This window comes from Coregonus lavaretus (assembly GCF_964263955.1).
Source record: "Coregonus lavaretus genome assembly, chromosome: 25".
Taxonomy (NCBI): Eukaryota; Metazoa; Chordata; class Actinopteri; order Salmoniformes; family Salmonidae; genus Coregonus; species Coregonus lavaretus.
In genome coordinates, this window is record NC_140012.1 from 40,411,172 (window position 1) to 40,437,945 (window position 26,774).

A 26,774-nucleotide genomic window follows, 5' to 3' on the forward strand; every position below is an offset into this window, starting at 1 on the left:
CAAATACCTAACTTGTTACTACTTTGATACACATAGAAGTGAATTTGTCCCAATACCTTTGGTCCCCTAAAATGTGTGGACTATGTACAAAATGTGCTGTAATTTCTAAACAGTTCAACTGCTATGGATGAAAATACCCTCAAATTAAAGCTGACAGTCTGTATTTTAACCGCATAGTTGTTGTATCATTTAAAATCCAAAGTACTGGAGTACAGAGCCAAAACAAAACATTTGTCACTGTCCCAATACTTTAGGAGCTCACTCTATGTTGCCAAACGTTTTTTAAAAGCAATAATGCCCTCGAACCCGGGATTATCATGTGATAACTCCCGACTAAGGGCTGTTCTTAGGCCCAAGGCGAAACCGAGTTGTCACACGATAATCCCCAGGTTCTCATACCTTATTGCTTAAATAATCAATTAGAGGCATAAATATATTGGAAAGAAAGGGACTTCCATCTGTATATTAGAAGATGATACTGACTAATAGTGATTTGTAATGGAAAGGATGGAAGGGTGATGGAAAAAGTATCTCCATTTTGAAATCGATATAAAAAAAAGTTTTTTCCTATTTATATATTGCGGATGAATTTCAGCCTGGCTTCATCACTTTCAGAGCGATAAATTACGAAGGGGCTGCCATGGTCATCTGCTCTGAGATCAAAACAATAGGCTGCAACACTGAACATGTGAGTCAAAGTGTGTGTGTGTGTGCGTGCGTGCGTGCGTGTGTTTTTCTTATATATTGTGTGTGTCTTATGTCCTTCTCATTTGTGTCCTGTGTGTTTTTCATATTGTGTGTGTGTGTGTGTGTGTGTGTGTGTGTGTGTATTGGAGGAGGTGGACATTTCCCACAGTTAGCTCCTATACAGTGTGGAGACTTCTCTTCCTTTGACTGGGACGACCATGGATCCGACACAGGCTGGAGCTCATTAAAGGACATTACCGAGGCAGCTATTGCTCTTCTATCGTTAAAATAATTCTGGATTTTTGTTTATATAAAGGATATAATGGAACTCTAAATGCGGAATTGAAGATTACATTTTCAAGTTGAATATAATCTATGACCTATAGTAATCACCCAGGTTGGACAACTGATATACAACACATTTCACACAATCGTTTGTCTGCACTAAAATGGTGTGGTGTCTAGTCTATATCAATTCTGCTGTTTATTGGAAATACAAAAATAAACTAGACAATTAATTGATCATTTTAATTTCCGGATAAAACAGTAGATCAAGTCATAACATTTAAATAAAGCATTTCCTGATCTGTGACATAACATGAAATACTGAACTGCATAGATTTGATAAGAGTACAAAGAAATAATTATTGTGAGCTCAAACTGATTACAGTGGCAGTTTCATATTGGAATCCAGTCAGAATAAATAAACAATTAGATGAGATAAGCTTTGTGTTTTTCAGTTTGCAGACAGCATTAGACCAGACATTGCTGTTACATATTGGCAGGAGTGTTTAACTCACCATAATCTCTCGTGGACAAATTCTGCACATAAACCAAATAATCTGTGGTGACGGAATGAGATGCATAGGATAACGAGAATCAATAGTTACAATGTTTGGGTTTTCCTCAATGATAATTTGGACGTATCAGGATTGGGCGAAGGCGGTGCTTAAATTTCAGTGCTTTGGCTGAGAGTTTCCTTTTGCGATGGGTGGAGACTTCGCAAACCCGAACTCTCAATTTCTAACACATATGGACCCAGAACTAAATCACGCAGCTGACCAAATTACGCAAGATTTTAGTTCTGGATTAACCAAGATTAAACTCACCAAAATACTCTATAGCAACAATATATAAAGTGCAATGGTACTTACTTCAAACTGAGGATATCTAGATCCTATTGCCAGAGGTTTACATAAAGGTGCCTCCTCAGCGTCACCAGCCTTGACTGAGAGACAGTGGGAGAGAGAGGAGAGACAAGAAGAGCAGGAAGAGGGATGATTGGGCCAGAGTTGCCTCACTGGCAGGAGTAACGACAGCGGCAGTTGCGCTGACAGTTGTGCCGTTGGCAGTGTTGGTGCCGTTGACAGTGTTGGGGCCATTGGTGGGGGTCCTGGCTGTGACGGGTGAAGGGAATGTGTCCACAGTGGTCTGAAGAAAGCTCTGGAAGCGGGCGGTTTTGGTGAAGACCTGGATGTTGGAGGAGCGAGGACTCCGGCTCCATCGTGTTTTGCTGGAGCTGGTCTTGTTGCTGCTGTCGACAGTCAACACAGCAGCCTGGTACCACGCGTCACCCTGCTTACACATCAGAGGACCACCCCTTTCACCCTGTGGGGAAAGAGAAGAATGAATGAACACATGGGGGGGGAAGGTCAGCATTGTCATGTCAGATAGATAACCAGACTGGTTGCCTACCAAGCTACTTAACTGGAAGATCATTATGAAGCTTGGACTTTCCTCACTCGGTGGATGTAAATGTCATACCATCAGGTATGCTCTGCTGAGGCCAATTCTGGAGATGCCAAAGTCAAATAGATCACATCCCAACAGTTGCAGAGCTATCCGCAATAACTAGGACAGACAGAATGAAACCATCCTTGCTGTACACCAGTTGGCACCTCTGAGTCTACTTTTGAAACCCATTATTGTGCGTTTGCGTTGTTTGTCGGACCCATCTGTACCTGTTGAAGGTCCAAGGCAGCAGTGCAGATGTTATCAGAGGAGCCGGAGCTCTCACAATTCACCACAGTGGTCTGGGACTGCTGCAAGTTCTGTTCGGCTAAGGAACGAGACAGAAAAGAGAAAGAGAGAGGATGAAAATCACAAATTGACCAAACAGAAAGAACACATTTATTTATGTAACCAGGCAAGTTGACTGAGAAGACATTCTCATCTACAGCAATGACCAGGGGAATAGTTACAGGAGAGAGGATGAATGAGCCTATCGGAAGCTGGGGATGATTAGGTGGCCATGATGATCAGATTGGGAATTTAGCCAGGACACCAGGGTTAACACCCCTACGATAAGTGCCATGGGATCTTTAGTGACCACAGAGAGTCAGGACACTTTTTTAACGTCCCATCCGAAAGACCGCACCCTACACAGGGCAATGTCCCCAATCACTGCCCTGGGGCATTGGGATATTTTTTTTTACCAGAGGAAAGAGTGCCTCCTACTGGCCCTCCAACACCAATTCCAGCAGCATCTGGTCTCCCATCCGGGGACCAACCAGGACCAACCCTGCTTAGCTTTAGAGTCAAGGCAGCAGTGGGATGCAGGGTGGTATGCTGCTGGCAAATGCTGGACTTTGTCACAGAAGTCAACCTCCAGTTGTGTTAGTCTGTTCCAGTATTACACACTGACTCACCTCCACCCTGGCCCGTGCCCCAGCCAGCCACCCAGCACTGACTCACCTCCACCCTGGCCCGTGCCCCAGCCAGCCACCCAGCACTGACTCACCTCCACCCTGGCCCGTGCCCCAGCCAGCCACCCAGCACTGACTCACCTCCACCCTGGCCCGTGCCCCAGCCAGCCACCCAGCACCGAGTCCCTATGCTGACTCACCTCCACCCTGGCCCGTGCCCCAGCCAGCCACCCAGCACCGAGTCCCTATGCTGACTCACCTCCACCCTGGCCCGTGCCCCAGCCAGCCACCCAGCACCGAGTCCCTATGCTGAAGGTGTTGGTTCCCTGGTCCACACAGATAGGCTGGATGTAGTCAGACAACGTGGGTTGGCTGGCCAGTCGGAGGATTGCCACGTTGTTGGCCGTCAAGTTGCTCATGGTGATGTTGATGACGTTAAGGGTTACCTCGTTCGGGTTGGAGCCGCTCTGCTTCAGACGACCCATGATCACGGTCCACTGAGAGGCGTTGGACTGACTGGGAAGGGGGAATAGCGAAGATGGGGAACTTTAGCTTGGCATTACCGATACCTTCTATGTAATAGGTCCTTGGTTCAACTTGAGCGCCAAGGCACCAAGTGATGGAGATCTGACCATATTGCATGTGACCAACTCTCCCGTTTACATACAAGTGGAGTGTGTTACCTGGAGAAGCACCCAGCATCGCTCATGACATAGTGCTCTGCCACCAATGTGCCCCCGCATACGTGTGTTCCGTTTGTCTGTAGACTGGCTATCCAGGGCCAGGAGCCCGCTGAGGCCAAGCCCCCACCAGCAAGGGAGTTCAAAGAGGCACTGCCACACACCACCGCTGCAGAAACAGGGAGAGAAGAGCTACAGAGGTCAGGACTGTAACACTGTCTGAGGGAGACTGTTGTCTGAGTGTAGATTTAAAGAGAGGGATAAACACTAAAGTTTGGATGTGGTCAAATGGAGAGTCACAGATAAGTAGCCTATACGGTGGGGAAAAAAGTATTTAGTCAGCCACCAATGGTGCAAGTTCTCCCACTTAAAAAGATGAGAGAGGCCTGTAATATTCATCATAGGTACACGTCAACTATGACAGACGAATTGAGAGAAAAAAAATCCAGAAAATCACATTGTAGGATTTTTAATGAATTTATTTGCAAATTATGGTGGAAAATAAGTATTTGGTCACCTACAAACAAGCAAGATTTCTGGCTCTCACAGACCTGTAACTTCTTCTTTAAGAGGCTCCTCTGTCCTCCACTCGTTACCTGTATTAAATGGCACCTGTTTGAACTTGTTATCAGTATAAAAAGACACCTGTCCACAACCTCAAACAGTCACACTCCAAACTCCACTATGGCCAAGACCAAAGAGCTGTCAAAGGACACCAGAAACAAAATTGTAGACCTGCACCAGGCTGGGAAGACTGAATCTGCAATAGGTAAGCAGCTAGGTTTGAAGAAATCAACTGTGGGAGCAATTATTAGGAAATGGAAGACATACAAGACCACTGATAATCTCCCTCGATCTGGGGCTCCACGCAAGTTCTCACCCCGTGGGGTCAAAATGATCACAAGAACGGTGAGCAAAAATCCCAGAACCACACGGGGGGACCTAGTGAATGACCTGCAGAGAGCTGGGACCAAAGTAACAAAGCCTACCATCAGTAACACACTACGCCGCCAGGGACTCAAATCCTGCAGTGCGAGACGTGTCCCCCTGCTTAAGCCAGTACATGTCCAGGCCCATCTGAAGTTTGCTAGAGTGCATTTGGATGATCCAGAAGAGGATTGGGAGAATGTCATATGGTCAGATGAAACCAAAATATAACTTTTTGGTAAAAACTCAACTCGTCGTGTTTGGAGGACAAAGAATGCTGAGTTGCATCCAAAGAACACCATACCTACTGTGAAGCATGGGGGTGGAAACATCATGCTTTGGGGCTGTTTTTCTGCAAAGGGACCAGGACGACTGATCCGTGTAAAGGAAAGAATGAATGGCGCCATGTATCGTGAGATTTTGAGTGAAAACCTCCTTCCATCAGCAAGGGCATTGAAGATGAAACGTGGCTGGGTCTTTCAGCATGACAATGATCCCAAACACACCGTCCGGGCAACGAAGGAGTGGCTTCGTAAGAAGCATTTCAAGGTCCTGGAGTGGCCTAGCCAGTCTCCAGATCTCAACCCCATAGAAAATCTTTGGAGGGAGTTGAAAGTCCGTGTTGCCCAGCGACAGCCCCAAAACATCACTGCTCTAGAGGAGATCTGCATGAAGGAATGGGCCAAAATACCAGCAACAGTGTGTGAAAACCTTGTGAAGACTTACAGAAAATGTTTGACCTGTGTCATTGCCAATAAAGGGTATATAACAAAGTATTGAGAAACTTTTGTTATTGACCAAATACTTATTTTCCACCATAATTTGCAAATAAATTCATTAAAAACCCTACAATGTGATGTTCTGGATTTTTTTTTCTCATTTTGTCTGTCATAGTTGACGTGTACCTATGATGAAAATTACAGGCCTCTCATCTTTTTAAGTGGGAGAACTTGCACAATTGGTGGCTGACTAAATACTTTTTTTTCCCCACTGTAGCTATAACAGGAGTAACAGACGGCTGTGCCTCTAAGAGGAGGGACCAATTTGTTTGTGTCATAGACGGAAGTAAATCCACTTACGTTTAAGAGTGGTTTTAGGGGCAGTTGTGGTGGTAGTGGTGGTCGTAGGGGCAGTTGTGGTGGTAGTTGGGGCTGGTAGACCAGTACACGAGACACTGAGGTCAGAATCAGTCCCACTGGAGGTGAAGGTGACATAGCCTGGCTGGTCACTGGTGATCTGGGTGTTGATCCAGGTCTGGTACTGAGACACTCTAGCATACACTCCTGGGGCATTTGCCTGGGCACAGCCGTTGCCGAAACTCACAACGCCAGACTGGATCCAGCGAGTACCCTGTTTGCTCACCATCGGACCTCCTGAGTCCCCCTATGCATTGACAGATTTACACTCACTGAGATTAGATTTTCTTATGAAACATAATGGGTCCGTTTTTTCAGACACCGATTAAGACTAGTCTTGGACTAAAAAGCACTTTTAATGGAGAATCTCTATTGAAAGTGCTTTTCAATCTAGGACAAGGCTAGCTATAATCTGGATCTGAGCAACCAGACACAGATTACGAATGTGTCATTAGCCCACATTTTAATAAACAAACAAGATAACCAAGAGATTTTACCTGACAGGAATCCTTTCCTCCTGCTGATAGACCAGCACAGATCATGTTGTCAGTGATGGAGCCAACTCCATAGTTACAGTTACACTGCCTGTTCCCCACTACTGGCACACCCACCTCCTGTAGGGTCTGTGGTGAGGGCAGGGACACTGAGGAGAGACATCCACAAGACAAGATCAATCATATAATTCTGATCCATCATCAGCGGTACTTAAAGCAAGCTACAGCGCTCACCTCCACTGCTGATGTCGCCCCAGCCGGTGACCCAGCTAGTAGCTCCAGCATGGAAAGAGCTGTTTGGTGCAGCTAGGCAGACTGGCCGAATGAAGTTTGTAAAATCCACGGGGGAGGAGAGCTTCAGCAGACACACGTCGTTGCCACTGGAACTACTGATGTAGTTGGGGTGGCGGATGATCTGAGTGACCGTCCGGTTCACCTCGTTGGGGTTGGAGCCCTCCTGGCTCTGACGACCCACGTAGACCATCACATCTGATGAACTGGTACTGAGGGAATAAATATATAAAAAGGTAACAGTATTGTTGTAAAAGACTGGCTCAGTTGAATTTCGATTAGGTTTGGTGTTAGGGTTAAAGGTTTTCCCGCAATCCTGCAAATCCTTACCTGGGGAAGCAGTGAGCAGCAGTCAGCACCCACTCTTTGTTGATGAGGGATCCCCCACAAAAATGCTTGCCTAATCTCTGAAGACTGGCCTGCCATGGCCAACTCCCTGCAGGAGCATCCTGACCCCCCACGATCCTGGTGTTGAGAGGAGGTGTTCCGCACACTAACAGTGACAGAGAAGGATGGGTTGTTTGTTAAGGTCATTGTTGAATAGGTCACATTAATGTAACAGTAGATTATAAAGGTTTTAATCGTGTTTAGAGAACATCTGTAAGTGGTGAAAAGGACTTACCACTCAGCTGGGAATGACAGCCTGAAATACAAGACAGAAAGAAAACAAAATCCTCTTAATCCTTAACAAAGGTGTAATCTCTTACTCTCTGTATCCAAACCCTGGCATTTTCACTGGGTACACTTGGTTCTATCTTGAACCTAAAAGGGTTTCTTGGCCTGTCCCCATGGCAGAATCCTTTGAAGAACCCTTTTCGGTTGCAGGTAGAACCCTTTCCACAGAGGGTTCTACGTGGAACATGAGGGTTCTCTCTGGAACCTAAAAGTGTTCTTCAAAGGGTCTGCCATGGGGACAGCCAAAGAGCCCTTTTGGAGAAAAAAATAATCTAAGCATATATACTGTCCCATACTGATCAAAGAGTGAACATACTGACTGACGTCAGCATTCGTACCAATTGTCATAACACACCGATTGTCTTAAGCTTACCGTGTGCTTCCTAGCCAAAACAGTTTGTGCATATATTATGACATTTTGGTCTTTGGCAGTTTTTGTTTTGTCTTTTCGTGCACACAATTTTTTGTTGTTGAGGCAAGTTGAAGTTCGGTAGTTTGGATTTACTTTGGTAGAGTTGTCAACTAACGTGAATACAATGTAAAATCAAAAACATTTCACCAAGTCATTGGATTTTGGTTCAAAAAAAGAAATGAAATTCCCTTAATGTTGATGACTTTTTTTTTACATTGATCAATGTCATCACTTTGGATTTTGGGGTTGAAATGACGTGAAAACAATGTTGATTCAACCAGTTTTTGCCCAGTGGGAAGTGTTTGTTGTCATTCAATGAGAGACGACTAGTTTTCATGCACATTTTTTCACTTGAGAAATACCGTACCAAAAATGTCAAAATTAATGACCGATTTCTTGATTTATCTTAGGTTAATTCTGACTATTTTGAGGAAGTGTTTCTGGCTATGTTGTTGCAACGGTGGCTCAAGAGGAACAAACAACAGTAATATTGCAGGTTTTTTCTCGTTTTTCATGCGAAGGTTTTTAGGGAGTATGTGAGCACAGACGGTCGCTTCGCCTAGCCAAGTTCTGCTAGGAGCAAACCGAACGCCTTTAAGCCCACTTGCTAAGTTTAACATGTTTCCTTGTATGTGTATGGCATGTGCCCTTTAACCAAGACATACTTGTTAGATGAGGGTTTGTGCTTGAAAATGTATCATCACTGCCCCGTTGTTCAAAATATGTCATCACTGCCCATATTCCAGAATAATTGTCACTACTCGTTCACAGCAAGAGAGCAGAAGGTTTTTGAAAGATTTTGGAATGCTGGAAGAATGCTCGGACAGTAGTAGGACAAAAGACATCAGTCACAGGTTATTAAATAATAGGATACACTGTCTCTCACAAGGTCTCCCCCTCAGGAGACTAAAAAGATTTGGCATGGGTCCTCAGATCCTCAAAAAATTCTACAGCTGCACCATCGAGAGCATCCTGACTGGTTGCATCACCGCCTGGTATGGCAACTGCTTGGCCTCTGACCGCAAGGCACTACAGAGGGTAGTGCGTACGGCCCAGTACATCACTGGGGCAAAGCTCCCTGCCATCCAGGACCTCTATACCAGGCGGTGTCAGAGGAAGGCCCTCAAAATTGTCAAAGACTCCAGCCACCCTAGTCATAGACTGTTCTCTCTGCTACCGCACGGCAAGCGGTACCGGAGTGCCAAGTCTAGGTCCAAAAGACTTCTCAACAGCTTCTACCCCCAAGCCATAAGACTCCTGAACAGCTAATCATGGCTACCCGGACTATTTGCACTGCCCCCCCACCCCATCCTTTTTACGCTGCTGCTACTCTGTTAAGTAAGTATTTATGCATAGTCACTTTAACTCTACCCACATGTACATATTACCTCAACTACCTCAACTAGCCGGTGCCCCCGCACATTGACTCTGCAACGGTACCCCCCTGTATATATAGCCTCCCTACTGTCACTTTATTTTACTGTATATATAGCCTCCCTACTGTCACTTTATTTTACTTCTGCTCTTTTTTTCTCAACACTTTTTTTGTTGTTGTTTTATTCTTACTTTTTTGTTTAAAATAAATGCACTGTTGGTTAAGGGCTGTAAGTAAGCATTTCACTGTAATGTCTGCACCTGTTGTATTCGGCGCATGTGACCAATAAAATTTGATTTGATTTGATTTGATTTGACACGGCTCTGGATGCCACCTTAAGTGAAATAGGTAATGCAGCAAAGACAATGACGCCTATAACTGGCTTGCTTTTTTCTTCAATGTCATCAATGAGTATTTCTGCTTCACTCAATACTTTTGAAAACACAAAGCTGTACACCTTTAATAATAATAATAATAATAATAATAATAATAAATACATATTGTAGTTTTAAAATCGATAGAGTTCAGTTTATTGATTCAGTCCAAATGTCTTTATATACAAACTGAAAGAAACTTAGTAGCCAACTTCTTAAAACCCAGGTGAGTATAAATGAACAACGCTGTAGGATAAAGACAGAGATACATTGAGAATTGTACAACTTACCTTTTGACAGGAATGTGACCATCATGGTCACCACACAACGAGTCCTGAGGAAGGCCATGCTTTCTGATTGGTAACCTTGACTCAATCTTCCTTCTTAAGTACCCCTCTCTTCTGTTTTATTTTCTCAGCTCCTCCCTTCCAACACACCACATTACCTGTTAGACACACACGCGATGCGTCCCTTGCATACCTTTCCGTCTCAGTTTTTTTTTATCTCTGTCCAACTAATGCTGTAATCTATGGTTAGCCCAAGCCTAGCTCTTTGGTTTCATTATAGAGTTATGATGTCGGCACTATTTTTATCACACCATTGCAATTTAGAATAATTTTACAACTGTAATTTAGATGTAATTTTACAACGGTAATTTAGTTGTAATTTTACATCTGTAATTTAGTTGTAATTTTACAACTGTATCTGATAAATGTTATATGTAGATGTTAACAGTGCATACCAAGCTCTCTCTTCATTACCCGACAACAAAGCAGTGCATGAGATTGCGAAAGAGAGAAAACCGGTTCCTGTGCCTGGAATTCTTTATGATTATGAGACTAAAATCTGCACACCAAATACTTACTGTGAGTTTTCCATGCCTAGGAGCATTGACTAAGCTCACATATGTTGCACTTTATTAATGTATGGGATGAATGCGATAGGATGAATTTACTCATTGCCATGAAATGACTTATGTATCATTAACAGAGTATCTAAAGGGTGTTAATATGTTATTAATATGTTAATTATCTCAGGTAAAACATTTGATTAACAAATGTTTTTTCCACGAGGCCCAAGACAATGGTAGATGCTAAGTGGGATCCTTGGATCCTTGGGATGACCCTACCCTAAACCCTAATCCTAATCATAACCCTTACCTTAAAAAACCCTAAAGTCGATTAGCATAAAAACCTGTCAGTTTAAACTAGATATCTTTTTGCATTGGATGTGTCTCAATCCACCACAGCCACCTATGTCGCACTTCTGCATCTGCGGTGAAAGGTGACTAGAGCCTGAGCTAGATCGGTGTTTGTCAGACATTGAGACATCCTGAAAATCAGTCTTCTCACAAAATGATCTGTAGCGTCAGAACGGTTTGCACTATGACCCCCACAAGCATCTGGGACTAGTCTGAAGTCGGTACAGCCGATCTGCCACCTTCTGTCTGTAGCGTCTGAACAGTTTGGGCTACACACTAATATGACCCCTCTGTGGAAAGGAACACGTACAGGGCTTAGACTGTTATGGGTTAACCGTTTTAAATGTCAACTTCAATTGGGTGATGTCAGAGTTGGGTTGTCCCAAGCATACCACTTAACAAAAACCCGAAAGACAATAGGGTGTGAAACAGCAGTCAGTAAGAAGGATTTCTTTGTGTGGGTATTTTTCCACTGAAGATTTCCTGTAGCTCAGTTGGTAGAGCATGGCGCTTGCAACGCCAGGGTTGTGGGTTCGATTCCCACGGGGGGCCAGTATGAAAAATTTATGCACTAACTAACTGTAAGTCGCTCTGGATAAGAGCGTCTGCTAAATGACTAAAATGTAAATGTATCAAACACATCAAAGACATGGTGTTTCATACCGTTCCATTGACTCCATTCCATAATGTGATTTCTCTTCCTCTTGGGTTCTTCTGAAGGAAAAGGTGTGGCTGTTCTAAATAAATAAAGCTCTGTATCCTTATTCCTCCTTTTCACACCCCAGAGTTAATGATACTTGGCGGAAGCAGCTTTGGCAGCAATTACAGCTGTAAATCATTTTGAATAAGATTCTACCAATTCTGCAAAACACACATGAAGGTACCCATAAGCAATACTTTCTGATGAAAAAAACAAATGTGAAAAATTGGTGGATATAGTATTTTGGAAATAAACTCTTCAATTGTTCTCCTTTGAAGGTCAGTGGAGTGTCATCAGTGGACTGTCTACAAAAGCCCAGGTGGACAGCTGAGCAACTAAAAGCATGTCAGGGGTAACTTAATTTAACATGCAACATGGATCTTGGAGGTGGAATAAATATGGGCCATGTCCAGAATCCCTATTAGCCTACTGTTTAGTAGGCTTTTTGGGTAGAATAGAATATAACGTTTTATAGTATGTGAAGTATCGGAAATGTAGCTATAAATTCCAGAATGTCACACGCCTGACATTTCATCTAGTACGAATTCGCTGCACAAAGAACGCTGCAGCTGCAGCCCACCTGGTGTTCAAACTTCCCCTGTTCCTCTGCCCTCTGTACCGGCTCCCAGTCGAAGCGCGCATCCATTTCAAGACCCTGGTTCTTGCCCAAGGAGCAGCAAGGGGAACCACCCCTCCCTACCTTCAGGCTCTGCTCAAACCCTAAACCCTAAACCCCAACCCGAGCACTCCTCTCTGCTCATTCCAGTCAAAGCTTTTCTCTGTCCAGGCACCCCAATAGTGGAACAAGCTTCTCCCTAACGTCAGGACAGCTGATCCCTTCCCATCTTCCGAAAACCTACTTCTTCAAAGAGTACCTTGATTACCCCCACCCCACCCAGAATTGTCTTTTACACCTAAGAAATTCCATATTTGTCTGGGCTCAAGAATATCCTCACTGATATATTTTCATTGATGATACTGTACAGATAGCAAGAAAGCAGTTTATACTCTACATCTCTTAGGGGGGAATTCCTACCCGAGTTAAGCATGGCGTAAATGGAACGTACTTCCCTTTTTCTGCACTTTTCTCCCTACACGTATTCTGACCTTGAATTTAAGCATTTGAATAGAATGGTATTAAACCACTGTTCATTGGGGGTGGAGATCAAATAAATGAAGGTGTAGCAGAGGTGTGTCTACAGATACACCGTATTCTGACCTTGACTTCATTTCCTCATAATTCCACCATCTTTACACATGATGAAATGATGAATGAGGTAGAGCAGCCGGTGTTGTAGAACTCTCGTTCTTGTCTCTGTGTCTGATACATTTGTTTCTTCCCGAGACCAGCCGAGACTCATAATTATCAGCTTCCATTCAGTCAGAGCATAAAACCGCTTCGCCAGCCCAAATATATACACTCCTTTTTTGAAACATTAATACCTTAACAGCCTTTATATCTATTATAGACATGTTTGCGCAGGGGCAAGCCTACATGTATAGGCCTTCAGTGTGTGACAGGTTCGTGATTCTGAAAGGACAGCAACCGTATTACCAGCGCAGTCATGTAGAAGAGTCAGGCCCGGCGGCAGGATTAACTCGGCAAGGGGGCATCAGAAATGACTAAGGGGGCACAACTATTTTTGCTTGCTGATAACACAGGATGGATAATAATCAATAGTACAATTACACACAATGTATTTGCAGCCACGCATGGCTGTCTTGCCTCAAGAATACAGGCCACTGCACAGCTTTACAAACATGGAGAATTCATAACCTGGCTTGAGAAATTGCAAGTTATGACAACGCTACATGCACACTACCCATCAAAGAAATGCAAAACAGTTGCTAATTACTCTGGAGGAGGGGTAAACCTGTGTTTCTACATACCTGCCATTGCTCCCGTTGGTGTTTTTAGTGTTATGATTATGTGTGTGTCATTATGGCGTGTGTGTATTCAAATACATTTTTATCTAATTATATTTGTCACATGCGCCGAATACAACAGGTGTAGGTAGACCTTACAGTGAAATGCTCACTTACAAGCCCTCAACCAACAATGCAGTTTCAAGAAAAATAAGTGTTAAGTAAAAAATAACAATGCAAATAGTCCGGATAGCAATTTGATTAGCTGTTCAGGAGTCTTATGGCTTGGGGGTAGAAGCTGTTAAGAAGCCTTTTGGACCTAGACTTGGCGCTCCGATACTGCTTGCCGTGCGGTAGCAGAGAGAACAGTCTATGACTAGGGTGGCTGGAGTCTGACAATTTTTAGGGCCTTCCTCTGACACTGCCTGGTATAGAGGTCCTGGATGGCAGGAAGCTTGGCCCCGGTGATATACTGGGCCGTACGCACTACCCTCTGTAGTGCCTTGCGGTCGGAGGCTGAGCAGTTGCCATACCAGGCAGTGTACCAGGCCCCGTGTAGCTCAGTTGGTAGAGCATGGCGTTTGCAATGCCAGGGTTGTGGGTTCGATTCCCACGGGGGGCCAGTATGAAAAAAAAAATGGATGAACTCAGTCGTTCTGGATAAGAGCGTCTGCTAAAATGACCAAAAAAATGATGCAACCAGTCAGGATACTCTCGATGGTGCAGCTGTAGAACATTTTGAGGATCTGAGGACCCATGCCTAATCTTTTCAGTCTCCTGAGGGGGAAGAGGCTTTGTCGTGTCCTCTTCACAACTGTCTTGGTGTGTTTGGACTGTTAGAAATTGCGTAATTCAAATCTGGTATTGGAATAAGAATCAAGAGATCTTCAATCCAAGCTTAATTTATTATATGCAAAATGTATGTATGATAAGTATGAAGGTTCGTATATACGGGTCCACTGAAAAACCACGCAGGGCCGACAGAGAACTAGAATTATTGTTTACAAATTCTTTCTCAAATACTCTGACAGAAAGCCTCCACCTCTTCTGTTGGCCAACCAGAGCAAAGGACTGAGTGTGGTCCAGACTCCATTTCAGCCAATCCGTTCCATTTGTTGCCAGGCATAGTTGCTATGATAATAACCTGCGGAGTCAGCACCGAAAATACACAAATCCACTGTAGCCATGTTCAAGGACAGTTTCACAGACAACAAAGAGAGAGTGTTCTTATCAGCCTGTTATGTGAAACAATCGATATCAGTACAGTGCTCCTCATTAATGCATTCCTTCCAAGCTATTCATCACATACAGATCCAATTAAAAAATAAAACCCAACAATTCCCCCTTTTGACGCCCTCTAGGGTGTCACTCATTAAAATACAATACAAACAAAAATAAACACTTTTATTAATAGACAATTTGATAATAAAAGTCCTTCAGTCCTTCCATCGACACCCAACTTCGCAAACGGTTGGCCACAAGTCACCCAGGCACTTCAAACCTTCACATAAGGAAAGACAAACATTCTCAATGGTTAACTTGATTAATAAAGCATAAAACACAGGATTAATAGAACACAAAACATAAGATTATTAAAACATAAAACACCAACAGGGAAGTACATTTTGGCCCCCTTTAGACACCCTCTAGAGTGTCACTCCACCAAGCCTGGTAGGTCATATCCTTCATTCCTTAGGTCGGAGTCCGGGATTGGGCCGTATCTCACCATCTGTTTGTAAACCACCTTCTCCATCTCCTTTTCTCACCAACCCTCAGACACAGGAAATAAGACAACATCCACAAAGAACAAGTATACCCATAGAAGCTATAACTTCACCCAGAATAGTCACAACAATAGTTTTCCATTTACCAAATATGTTATCAAACCAACCGTTTATGGAGCTATCAATACCAGAGTTCTCAGCCAGTTCGTTCGCCAGCGTGGTGATGGTCACTCAAGCGCTTTGGTCACGGGCCCGTCCGGTGCTATATTGTTGGAGATGAAAGTACAGCACATATATCCAAACAGAACACAAACCCCGTCCCGCTCAGCCAAAAGCATATCTAAAGCTATTCTATTCTGCCATGTCATTAAGCTAGTTACCGCTGTCTGCTCAGCTAATCCCTTTATTGCATCACGAGTGTGGTTTATAAATCTTTTGCTGGTTATATTAAATATAATTGATCCAATCTACATTTTTATTAATTGTTGACCACCAGAAAATACTTGATTCAAACCCAGCTGCGATCTGATTCCTAGCTTTGAATTGTTCTGGAACCCCTCGGGGTACTCCTATCCCATCAATATATATATCCTTTCATCAAAGGATTCCTGGAGGAGGTCCTACTTTCTACGTGACAACTCACCAGTCTCTGACACGTTTGATTGTTTACATATGTAGTTGAGTTCACAATCAGTTATCACCACACATCCATCAGATGTCAGCACGGGTCTGGTTTTGGGTCCTAAAATCCTCTGGCTGCAACAAAGAGGAGAGATTAGTCATGGTCTCTTTAGTTGTGACATTCTCTGTGTGGGAGCAGGAGCTAAGAGGCCCTACCCTGTATCCTATCTTATTAGTCCTAGAAAAACAATAAGAATCCCCTGTGACTTCAAACTGAGGCAACCCAGGTCGGGATGACTTTGTTTATCGGGGGAAACAGATAGTGCAAGTTACCATAAGACTCTTTCACCACATTCCCAGGTGGCTTGCATGGAGGATAAACCTGACAGAGAGTCAAAGCCTGTCAAGGGGAACGGAGTAGTTGTTAACCTTGGTTTGGCTGTCCTACAGGCATAACAGTCCTCTTTAGACCGTATACTGAATCCATTCCAACCACAGGTTAAAATCTATTTACTCCATCTCCATCTGTACTACTTCCTTCAGGTCTATAGTTTGCACTGTCTCACTACCTCCCTCAGAGAGGTTTACTCTATAGGGTGCCCCAGTTGAAGAAGATATCTCACTTGTCAGGTCTGTAATCTGTTTTAGCATAATTCAGACTTTCAGACAGTACCTACCCTCATATGGGTCGCACTGCCATTTCTGATAATTCCCTACTTTCACAATACTCCACCTGTCCCTAAACTGTGTATGGAGATTGGTGATGTCCTTCCCTAAAGTCCCTAGTATTTCCCTTTTTCTACGTCTAGCTGTCTCCTATGCCTTTTCAACTTGTGTTAGGTTAACTACCACTTCTGGCTGAAACAGGAGGGTCCGTGTGTGTTAGGAATATGGCCCCCACAATCAGACAGCTACCTACCGTCGGGAGACCTGTGAATCCCCACCCTCGCCCTGAGAACATGTCAGACGCCAGAGGCCAACCCATTGCTTCACCTTCTACCGAACTCACACAGGGATGATCAGACAGGGTAAGGGAATCTTCGTTAAGGAGCCAACCCCCGAGCCCTAGTGGTGATCGGATCTTTCTCCTAACTCTGTGTTTGTTCGTCAGGTGTAGCTGGGTTTACCTTTTTGCAGTGAGTGACATGCACCCAAATGGATCTCTCAGCTATTCTGCTGGCAAAGGCAGTACTTGGTAGGGCCCTTCCCGCCAGGCCTGCTTCAGTCTCCTGGTTAGATAGAGTGGGTCACCTTGTCCTTTAGTTCACCTGTGGGGCACAAAACCTCTGACATACAGGTGTGGTTAATAAACTATCATACATGTTTTTTGTTTGTTTTTTTTAAGTATTTTGTCCTCTCCTTCGTATATATTTAATATTTTTAAAGTATTTTGTCCTCTCCTTCGTATATATTTAATATTTAATCCAACCATCCTCTCCTTCGTATATATTTAATATTTAATCCAACCATCCCCCTTTTGACACATGATTTGGCCATGTGTCAATATTACCACCTACCTAAACAATCACTTTAGTTAATATTGGTAATTCATTATCCAATTGCCATTCCTCCACTCTCTCTTCTGTTATTTTATGGTTCAAATCAAATATATTATTACCAAATTATAATCTTCTTCACAATTCTCACAGTACTATAAATTACCCTTAATTTAGTAAAATAAACTATCTTAAAGTCCTCCTCTCATGCCTTTAGAATTTACTAGTGTGGATGATTAATTAACACCAGAATGTTAAAACAGAGTTCAGAGGCAAGTGAAATCATTTAACGAACTGTTTAATCCCATAGTATACTAAACATTACCATTATTCTAAATATTTCATAAATGTTAGTTATTCATTAAGTGTTCATTAAGTCCTCATGACATTCATTCTCATAAGAAATCATATATACCCCAAACTCAGCCAAAACCTAAAAAACTCCAGAAAATTCACTGTGTGCTCCTCTAAGACCTATCACCCTTGACCTGCTGAAACCCCCCCAAAATTGAAACAACAAGGCTTTATAAACATCATACTAGGTGTGTTGTTTTTTGTTTGAAAAACCAATTTGAAAAACAACCACAAATAGCCAGGCCTTAATTTGGTAGCTCACTTTTATGACCTAAATACTGCCTAACTTCACTACTGCTCCCCTAGCCCTTGGCAACATTCCAACGAGATGAGCTAATCTCTTTCTCCTGGTTATCCCCAGTCTTAACCCATCAATAATTGTTTGTATCAATCTAATTCCTCATTTCCCGCTAAACCATTTCAGTTCGCTATTCAATTTATTTAATTGTTCTCTCTGATTATGCCCTAATTAATAAAACTACTACTTGCTATCGTTGATTAGCATACATTTAATGATGTTTCTACCATCTGAACTGTACTGTCTCTCACCCTCCCCTTGCTCCTACGGGGAGAGCGCATGGTAACCTTATAACATATTTCATAGACTTTTCTAGAATACTTCTATTTAAGCTATCTAATTCAACCTTTCACATTTCTCAATCCACATAGTAATGTAGGTATATAGCCCCACTGCGAAAGCTTTGTCTACTGTCCCTACCTGTGTTCGAACCAGGGACATCGCCAGTCACTCCACACCATCTACGATTCTCTCAAAGTAAATACTTTCACGTCGCACATCCAGCCACGTCATCACCCCCCGTCTAGCCAGCCCTTCCGTCTCAAACACCCTAGTAGCAAAAATAAAACACACTCTCTAACAGCGTTCTGCATTTACCTCAATCATCAGGTTTAAGAACTAACGTAACAACATTAACTATTCTCTATTGCTGTAGTAACGTCTTGTTTGGTTCAGTTTATTTATTACGGAGTGTCCATATTACTATAATAATATATAATCGAATTCCCCTCATGCATACAGATTTCACCTTATGCCATTGAAATGCCAAATAAACCATACTAGTTCAATGGAGCCCCCTATTGGCTCTCCCCTACCTATACATTACTTCTACAACCACTTTAGTTATGGTCCGATTACAAATTAAACCTTATCACATGATCAAACAACGCCACAACCTTAAACTCATATGGGGCGGCAGGCAGCTTAGTGATCAATAGTGCCGCGCCAACAACCGAGAGGTCGCCGGTTCCAATCCCCGAGCCGACCAGGCGAAAAATCTGCTGATGTGCCCTCGAGCAAGGCACTCAACCCCAATCGCTCCTGCAAGTCGCTCTGGACAAGAGCATCTGCCAAATCACCCAAAATGCAAATATTCTCTACTTTCTCACCCATCTCATCCCTCGTCAGAAACCCACAGGCACCTCTCAAATAATCACCCCGTGGTGTTCCCAGCCAACTCCCAGTCTTTCCTCGCTCCAAAAGCCACAGTTTCGCTCTCTCCAGCCCCTCCCCTCGCAACTCTCTCTCCGCCCGGTGGGAGCAGGCTCTTTCGAGGAGCTGTGTTAGTGTTTCCAATATTCTGTGGTTATTTAAAGTATTTTAGTCTATTTATTTAAATCAAATCATTCCCACCTAATTAGTTAAAGTTGGTGCATGTTTATATTGAAACGATAAACCAAATTATTTCAGTCTAATTGTTTAACCAATATTTTGCAGGGTCAAACATCAAACGCTACATCAAATAATCAACAAAAAAGCCTCAACCCAAGCACCTAAAACCAGTATTATGCTATGTCTAACACCAAACGGCACAGTTCAAACATATCAGCTCAACCGTTTCAGTTCAGTCACACAATTCATCACTTTAGCTTTATGTTCCCATTTAACATTTACATTTACATTTTAGTCATTTAGCAGACGCTCTTATCCAGAGCGACTTACAGGAGCAATTAGGGTTAAGTGCCTTGCTCAAGGGCACATTAACGTCATTTAGCAGACGCTCTTAGCCAGAGCGACTCACAAATTGGTGCGTTCACCCTATAGCCAGTGGGATAACCACTTTACAATTGGGGGGGGGGGGGGGGGGGGTAGAAGGATTCCTTTATCCTATCCCAGGTATTCCTTAAAGAGGTGGGGTTTCAAATGTCTCCGGAAGGTGGTGAGTGACTCCGCTGTCCTGGCGTCGTGAGGGAGCTTGTTCCACCATTGGGGTGCCAGAGCAGCGAACAGTTTTGACTGGGCTGAGCGGGAACTATGCTTCCGCAGAGGAAGGGGAGCCAGCAGGCCAGAGGTGGATGAGCGCAATGCCCTCGTTTGGGTGTAGGGACTGATCAGAGCCTGAAGGTACAGAGGTGCCGTTCCCCTCACTGCTCCATAGGCAAGCACCATGGTCTTGTAGCGGATGCGAGCTTCAACTGGAAGCCAGTGGAGTGTGCGGAGGAGGGGGGTGACGTGAGAGAACTTGGGAAGGTTGAACACCAGACGGGCTGCGGCATTCTGGATGAGTTGTAGGGGTTTAATGGCACAGGCAGGGAGGCCAGCCAACAGCGAGTTGCAGTAGTCCAGACGGGAGATGACAAGTGCCTGGATTAGGACCTGTGCCGCTTCCTGTGTAAGGCAGGGTCGTACTCTCCGAATGTTGTAGAGCATGAACCTGCAGGAGCGGGTCACCGCCTTGATGTTGGCGGAGAACGACAGGGTGTTGTCCAGGGTCACGCCTAGGCTCTTCGCACTCTGGGAGGAGGACACAGCGGAGTTGTCAACCGTGATGGCGAGATCATGGAACGGGCAGTCCTTCCCCGGGAGGAAGAGCAGCTCCGTCTTGCCAGGGTTCAGCTTGAGGTGGTGATCCGTCATCCATACTGATATGTCTGCCAGACATGCAGAGATGCGATTCGCCACCTGGTTATCAGAAGGGGGAAAGGAGAAGATTAGTTGTGTATCGTCAGCCACAAAATTAATTTTTTTCCCCAATTGTTTTAACGGGTTATATGGTTTAAGCAACCACAAACCCAACAGTTATCCCCAAATTATACAGTTTGGACAGCCACAGACGTTTTAATTCCCAATTAGTTTTCTATCAGGGTATACAGGTTAGTCATTCACACTCTCATGCATACGACAACACTCGCACTGTCTAACTTTTAAAGTACCTCCTATGAGCCTTAGTCATAGCGTCGCACTCCCATGGGTTTAACCATCACAATCATCAAACATTTGCATAGTATATTATGAAATCGAAATAGTATACTGTAATTGTTATTTATAGTACAATAGGGTTCACTTACATCAAACAGGTGCTTCACAAAATTAATTTGGATAAAGCCAATGTGCAAAACTTCAGTTATATTACAATAGGTGTTTTGCTTACCTTTATAGAAGCCCGGGCAATTTGTGAAACACGGTTCGATGACAGTGATGTCCAATAGGCTGGGTGAATTCCAGCGAAGTTCCGCCACCAGATCACAGTCGGAGGTCACCAATTGTTAGAAATTGCGTAATTCAAATCTGGTATTGGAATAAGAATCAAGAGATCTTTAATCCAAGCTTAATTTATTATATGCAAAATGTATGTATGATAAGTATGAAGGTTCGTATATACGGGTCCACTGAAAAACCACGCAGGGCCGACAGAGAACTAGAATTATTGTTTACAAATTCTTTCTCAAATACTCTGACAGAAAGCCTCCACCTCTTCTGTTGGCCAACCAGAGCAAAGGACTGAGTGTGGTCCAGACTCCATTTCAGCCAATCCGTTCCATTTGTTGCCAGGCATAGTTGCTATGATAATAACCTGCGGAGTCAGCACCGAAAATACACAAATCCACTGTAGCCATGTTCAAGGACAGTTTCACAGACAACAAAGAGAGTGTTCTTATCAACCTGTTATGTGAAACAATCCATATCAGTACAGTGATCCTCATTAATGCATTCCTTCCAAGCTATTCATCACATACAGATCCAATTAAAAAATAAAACCCAACAGGACCATGATAGTTTGTTGGTGATGTGGACACCAAGGAACTTGAAGCTCTCAACTTGCTCCACTACAGCCCCGTCGATGAGAATGGGGGCTTGCTCGGTCCTCTTCTTTTTCCTGTAGTCCACAATCATCTCCTTTGTCTTGAATTTATGAACACTTAGATATGGTAATTTTCAAGTTGCCGCTTGTCAGAAAATGTAAAAAAAAAAAAAAGTGTAATTGTTCCTGGGGGTGTATATTAACCGATTTTAATAAGATTTAATGTTGCTAAAATGCTGTCAGTTCCTCTTTAAATACAACAATGTTTCACACACAAGTTATTTTCAAAGAGATGGCTAACAACAGCAAGCGCGCTGCAATATAAAACACAGTTCCACTCATTTGAAACTTAACTTCTTGTTGAAAGTTATTCTTGAAAAGAGAGAAGCTAACAAATTAGCAACAACATCCTCTTTGATAACACCTGCTGCAGCCACTGCAAACTAGCCGACAACAAAGCTAGCTAGCTAGACTGTGGGAAAACTAATGCTCGCTATTGCACAGTGACCTGTTAATTTTCAAGAAGGCAGAAGTTTCCATACGTTTTTGTAAAAACAGTCCCTCTCATTAAGTCAAAATGTGATTGGTTGATTCCACTGTCACTCCACAATTTTGCCCTAATACAGCCAGATGCCTTTTTCCTAGCTTCTAATGGCCTATCCAATGGCTGACTTAGTTAACAAGATTTATCTCCCCAGAGACCAGCAAAGAAAAATCCTGATTGGATATTTATTTCTCTTCAGTGTTAACCCTTTCCTTTCCAACAAAAACTGAAGAGATTAAATCAGAACATAATTGAAAATAATAATATATAATTATAAATATTATATTACTATTTTATAAATCCTTAGCCCTTCCCTGAAGGAGTAGAAGGCCCATTGTTCCCCACTGTGTTTGGGTTAGTAATACTTTGTAGAGTGGCTCTATTTTCCCCCAGCATGCATTTTTTCACTATTCTGAATGTCTAAAGAATCCATATGTTGTTCTGAAATATGAACACAGAAATACTACTGGACATTTTGAACTCTTATTATGGTGGTGATTTGACAAAATAACAATCACGGTCTTGAATTGGACTCACATTTTTCTGGTCTCGGTCTTGACTCAGTCTCGGACCCCTTGTCCCCCTCCCAGTATCGGTCTTGACTCGATCTCGCCCCCCCCTCCGGTCTTGGTCTTGACTCAGACTCGATTTGCTCCAGTCTTGGTCTTGAATCAGTCTCGCTTTAGGTGGTCTGAAACACAACACTGTGAACAACATCTAATTATTCGTTCCCTTATTAGAATAATACCATTCTCCATGCACTGTAATTTACAAATTGATAAGAGCTATTCATAAGAGCTAGGTAAATGAGTAAACAGTTTGGATAAGGGAATTAGATCTATTTTACCTTATGATGGCCGGAAACAAATGTGAAACCAGTCATATGGCAGCAAACTGAAGCATATCAACATATCATCGTGGAATGCTCTGCCACCAGAGGTTAATTGTACTATATATAAGAATATGAGTACAGTGCCTTGACACCCCTTGATTTTTTCCACATTTTGTTGTGTTAAAAAGTGGGATTAAAATGGATTTAATTGTAATTTTTGGTCAACGATCTACACAAAATACTCTGTCAAAGTGGAAGAAAAATTACAACATTTGTAAAATAAAATATTCCATAAGTATTCAACACCCTGAGCTAATAATACATGTTAGAATCACCTTTGGTAGTGATTACAGCTGTGAGTTTTTCTGGGTAAGTCTCTAAGAGCTTTGCACACCTGGATTGTACAATATTTATACTTTAAAAAATATATATATTCTTCAAGTGCTGCCAAGTCGGTTGTTGATCATTGTTAGACAGCCATTTAAGTCTTGCCATACATTTTCAAGCCGATTTCAGTCAAAACTGTAACTAGGCCATTCAGGAACACTCAATGTCGTCTTGGTAAGCAACTCCAGGTAAGCCCCTGCATTAAACCGGCCCTGATTGAAGTAGGCCTTAATAAGCTACTGTAAGTGAAAAAAACATGTTTTTTGCCTGCCTTAGACAATGTTTCAGAATTCGCGGGCAGTCAATCATATTTAGGTTGGGGAAAAAAGTTGATGCAAAACATTGTTGAATTCAAATGTTCTGCTGACAGGTCCACAACAATAGCCATAGTTGTCTCTTTCAGAAACTAACAGTCCTTTTCCAGATACAGCATAAATTACTGCTAAAGATTGAAACATCCTGCCAACACAGTAAATAGACCGGTAGTTTATGTAAAACATTTGACAGTATGCTTAGGCTACAGTACCCTATTGCTGTGCTATAGGAGTGCGGCATCATTGCCTATTTAATCTCAGAGCCTATTGCAAGGCAGAATAGAAACCCAATAATTGATTGATAAACTAAATATTGAACAACAAGACAATCATTAGATCACTTGTTTTGGTACTGTAGCTTGTTTGTGGTCGCAGGTTAAGGAATGGCTGAAAAATTGCAACATTTACTTGGAGCTAACTCTGCAAATAGCACTGCTGGGTGATTTGAAAAGTCATAGTCAATTGACCAATAATATAATAATACTCTTAGCAAAAATGTTTATTTTTAATTTAGAAACTATGAGAATAGACAGGTTCAGAGCCTTTGTGAAACAGCACAGTAGAAAAATATGGCAAATTGAAATCCAAACTGGATGTTCTTCAGCTATAGATGAGAGGGTCTCTGAAGTATGTGACTAAAAACAAGTGTATATACAGTGAGGGAAAAAAGTATTTGATCCCCTGCTGATTTTGTACGTTTGCCGACTGACAAAGACATGATCAGTCTATAATTTTAATGGTAGGTTTATTTGAACAGTGAGAGACAGAATAACAACAAAAAAATCAAGAAAAACACATGTCAAAAATGTTATGAATTGATTTGGATTTTAATGAGGGAAATAAGTATTTGACCCCTCTGCAAAACATGACTTAGTACTTGGTGGCAAAACCCTTGTTGGCAATCACAGAGGTCAGACGTTTCTTGTAGTTGGCCACCAGGTTTGCACACATCTCAGGAGGGATTTTGTTCCACTCCTCTTTGCAGATCTTTTCCAAGTCATTAAGGTTTCGAGGCTGACGTTTGGCAACTTGAACCTTCAGCTCCCTCCACAGATTTGCTATGGGATTAAGGTCTGGAGACTGGTTAGGCCACTCCAGGACCTTAATGTGCTTCTTCTTGAGCCACTCCTTTGTTGCCTTGGCCGTGTGTTTTGGGTCATTGTCATGCTGGAATACTCATCCACGACCCATTTTCAATGCCCTGGCTGAGGGAAGGAGGTTCTCACCCAAGATTTGACTGTACATGGCCCCGTCCATCGTCCCTTTGATGCGGTGAATTTGTCCTGTCCCCTTAGCAGAAAAACACCCCCAAAGCATAATGTTTCCACCTCCATGTTTGACGGTGGGGATGGTGTTCTTGGGGTCATAGGCAGCATTCCTCCTCCTCCAAACACGGCGAGTTGAGTTAATGCCAAAGAGCTCGATTTTGGTCTCATCTGACCACAACACTTTCACCCTGAATCATTTAGGGTCACAACACTGAATCATTTAGATGTTCATTGGCAAACTTCAGATGGCCCTGTATATGTGCTTTCTTGAGCAGGGGGACCTTGCGGGCGCTGCAGGATTTCGGTCCTTCACGGCGTAGTGTGTTACCAATTGTTTTCTTGGTGACTATGGTCCCAGCTGCCTTGAGATCATTGACAAGATCCTCCCGTGTAGTTCTGGGCTGATTCCTCACCGTTCTCATGATCATTGCAACTCCACGAGGTGAGATCTTGCATGGAGGCCCAGGCCGAGAGAGATTGACAGTTATTTTGTGTTTCTTCCATTTGCGAATAATCGCACCAACTGTTGTCACCTTCTCACCAAGCTGCTTGGCGATGGTCTTGTAGCCCATTCCAGCCTTGTGTAGGTCTACAATCTTGTCCCTGACATCCTTGGAGAGCTCTTTGGTCTTGGCTATGGTGGAGAGTTTGGAATCTGATTGATTGATTGCTTCTGTGGACAGGTGTCTTTTATACAGGTAACAAGCTGAGATTAGGAGCACTCCCTTTAAGAGTACCTGTATAAAAGACACCTGGGAGCCAGAAATCTTTCTGATTGAGAGGGGGTCAAATACTTATTTCCCTCATTAAAATGCAAATCAATTTATAACATTTTTGACATGCGTTTTTCTGGATTTTTTTGTTGTTATTCTGTCTCTCACTGTTCAAATAAACCTACCATTAAAATTAAAGACTGATCATTTCTTTGTCAGTGGGCAAACGTACAAAATCCCTCACTGTAGTATGTATAAGCTGGAAGTAGAGCCTAAGTATTGTTGTCCATTAGTTTACTCCAATTAGGGGAGGAGTGATAGGGTTAGGGGAAAATGATAAAGGAAAATATATAAAAACACATACACATATACATATATATATATATATATATATATATATATATATATATATATATATATATTTTAAAATAATATACACACACAAAAAAAACTATATGGGGGATTGGAAATTATGCAGACAATTACATTGATATAAACCACAATCCATCTGCAATATTAAAGCTGATCTACCCCCCTAAATGTTTATATATAGATATACAGTACCAGTCAAAAGTTTGGACACACCTACTCATTCAAGGGTTTTTCTTTATTTTTTTTACTATTTTCTACATTGTAGAATAATAGTGAAGACATCAAAACTATGAAATAACACATATGGAATCATGTAGCGACCAAAAAAGTGTTAAACAAATCAAAATATATTTTATATTTGAGATTCTTCAAATAGCCACCCTTTGCCTTGACAGCTTTGCACACTCTTGGCATTCTCTCAACCAGCTTCACCTGGAATGCTTTTCCAACAGTCTTGAAGGAGTTCCCACATATGCTGAGCACTTGTTGGCTGCTTTTCCTTCACTCTGCCGTCCGACTCATCCCAAACCATCTCAATTGGTTTGAGGTCGGGGGATTGTGGAGGCCAGATCATCTGATTCAGCACTCCATCACTCTCCTTCTTGGTAAAATAGCCCTTACACAGCCTGGAGGTGTGTTGGGTCAT

At 42.7% G+C, this 26,774-nt stretch overlaps 1 protein-coding gene across 1 annotated transcript; it reads right to left on the reverse strand.

Annotated features, from left to right (window-relative positions):
- Positions 1 to 1,203: 1,203 nt before the first annotated feature.
- On the reverse strand, positions 1,204 to 6,316 carry LOC311101056 (transmembrane protease serine 9-like). The gene is made up of 5 exons (XM_084142092.1): positions 6,019 to 6,316; positions 4,016 to 4,181; positions 3,592 to 3,848; positions 2,649 to 2,746; positions 1,204 to 2,295 (listed from the first exon to the last, which is right to left on the reverse strand). Exons 1-5 carry the CDS (start codon positions 6,302 to 6,304, stop codon positions 1,903 to 1,905), a joined length of 1,200 nt encoding a protein of 399 aa, XP_083998218.1. The 5' UTR covers positions 6,305 to 6,316; the 3' UTR covers positions 1,204 to 1,902.
- Between the last annotated feature and the right edge of the window lie 20,458 nt (positions 6,317 to 26,774).

What these genes read in the sequence shown, in the direction of transcription:
- LOC311101056 (XM_084142092.1), bottom strand. Translation starts at nt 6,304, where the DNA reads ATGGTGAGCAAACAGGGTACTCGCTGGATCCAGTCTGGCGTTGTGAGT. An exon ending in CCCTAAAACCACTCTTAAAC is followed by an intron (nt 4,182 to 6,018) that starts GTAAGTGGATTT and finishes CTGTTTCTGCAG; the next exon opens with CGGTGGTGTGTGGCAGTGCC. An exon ending in CTGCCTTGGACCTTCAACAG is followed by an intron (nt 2,296 to 2,648) that starts GTACAGATGGGT and finishes CTTTCCCCACAG; the next exon opens with GGTGAAAGGGGTGGTCCTCT.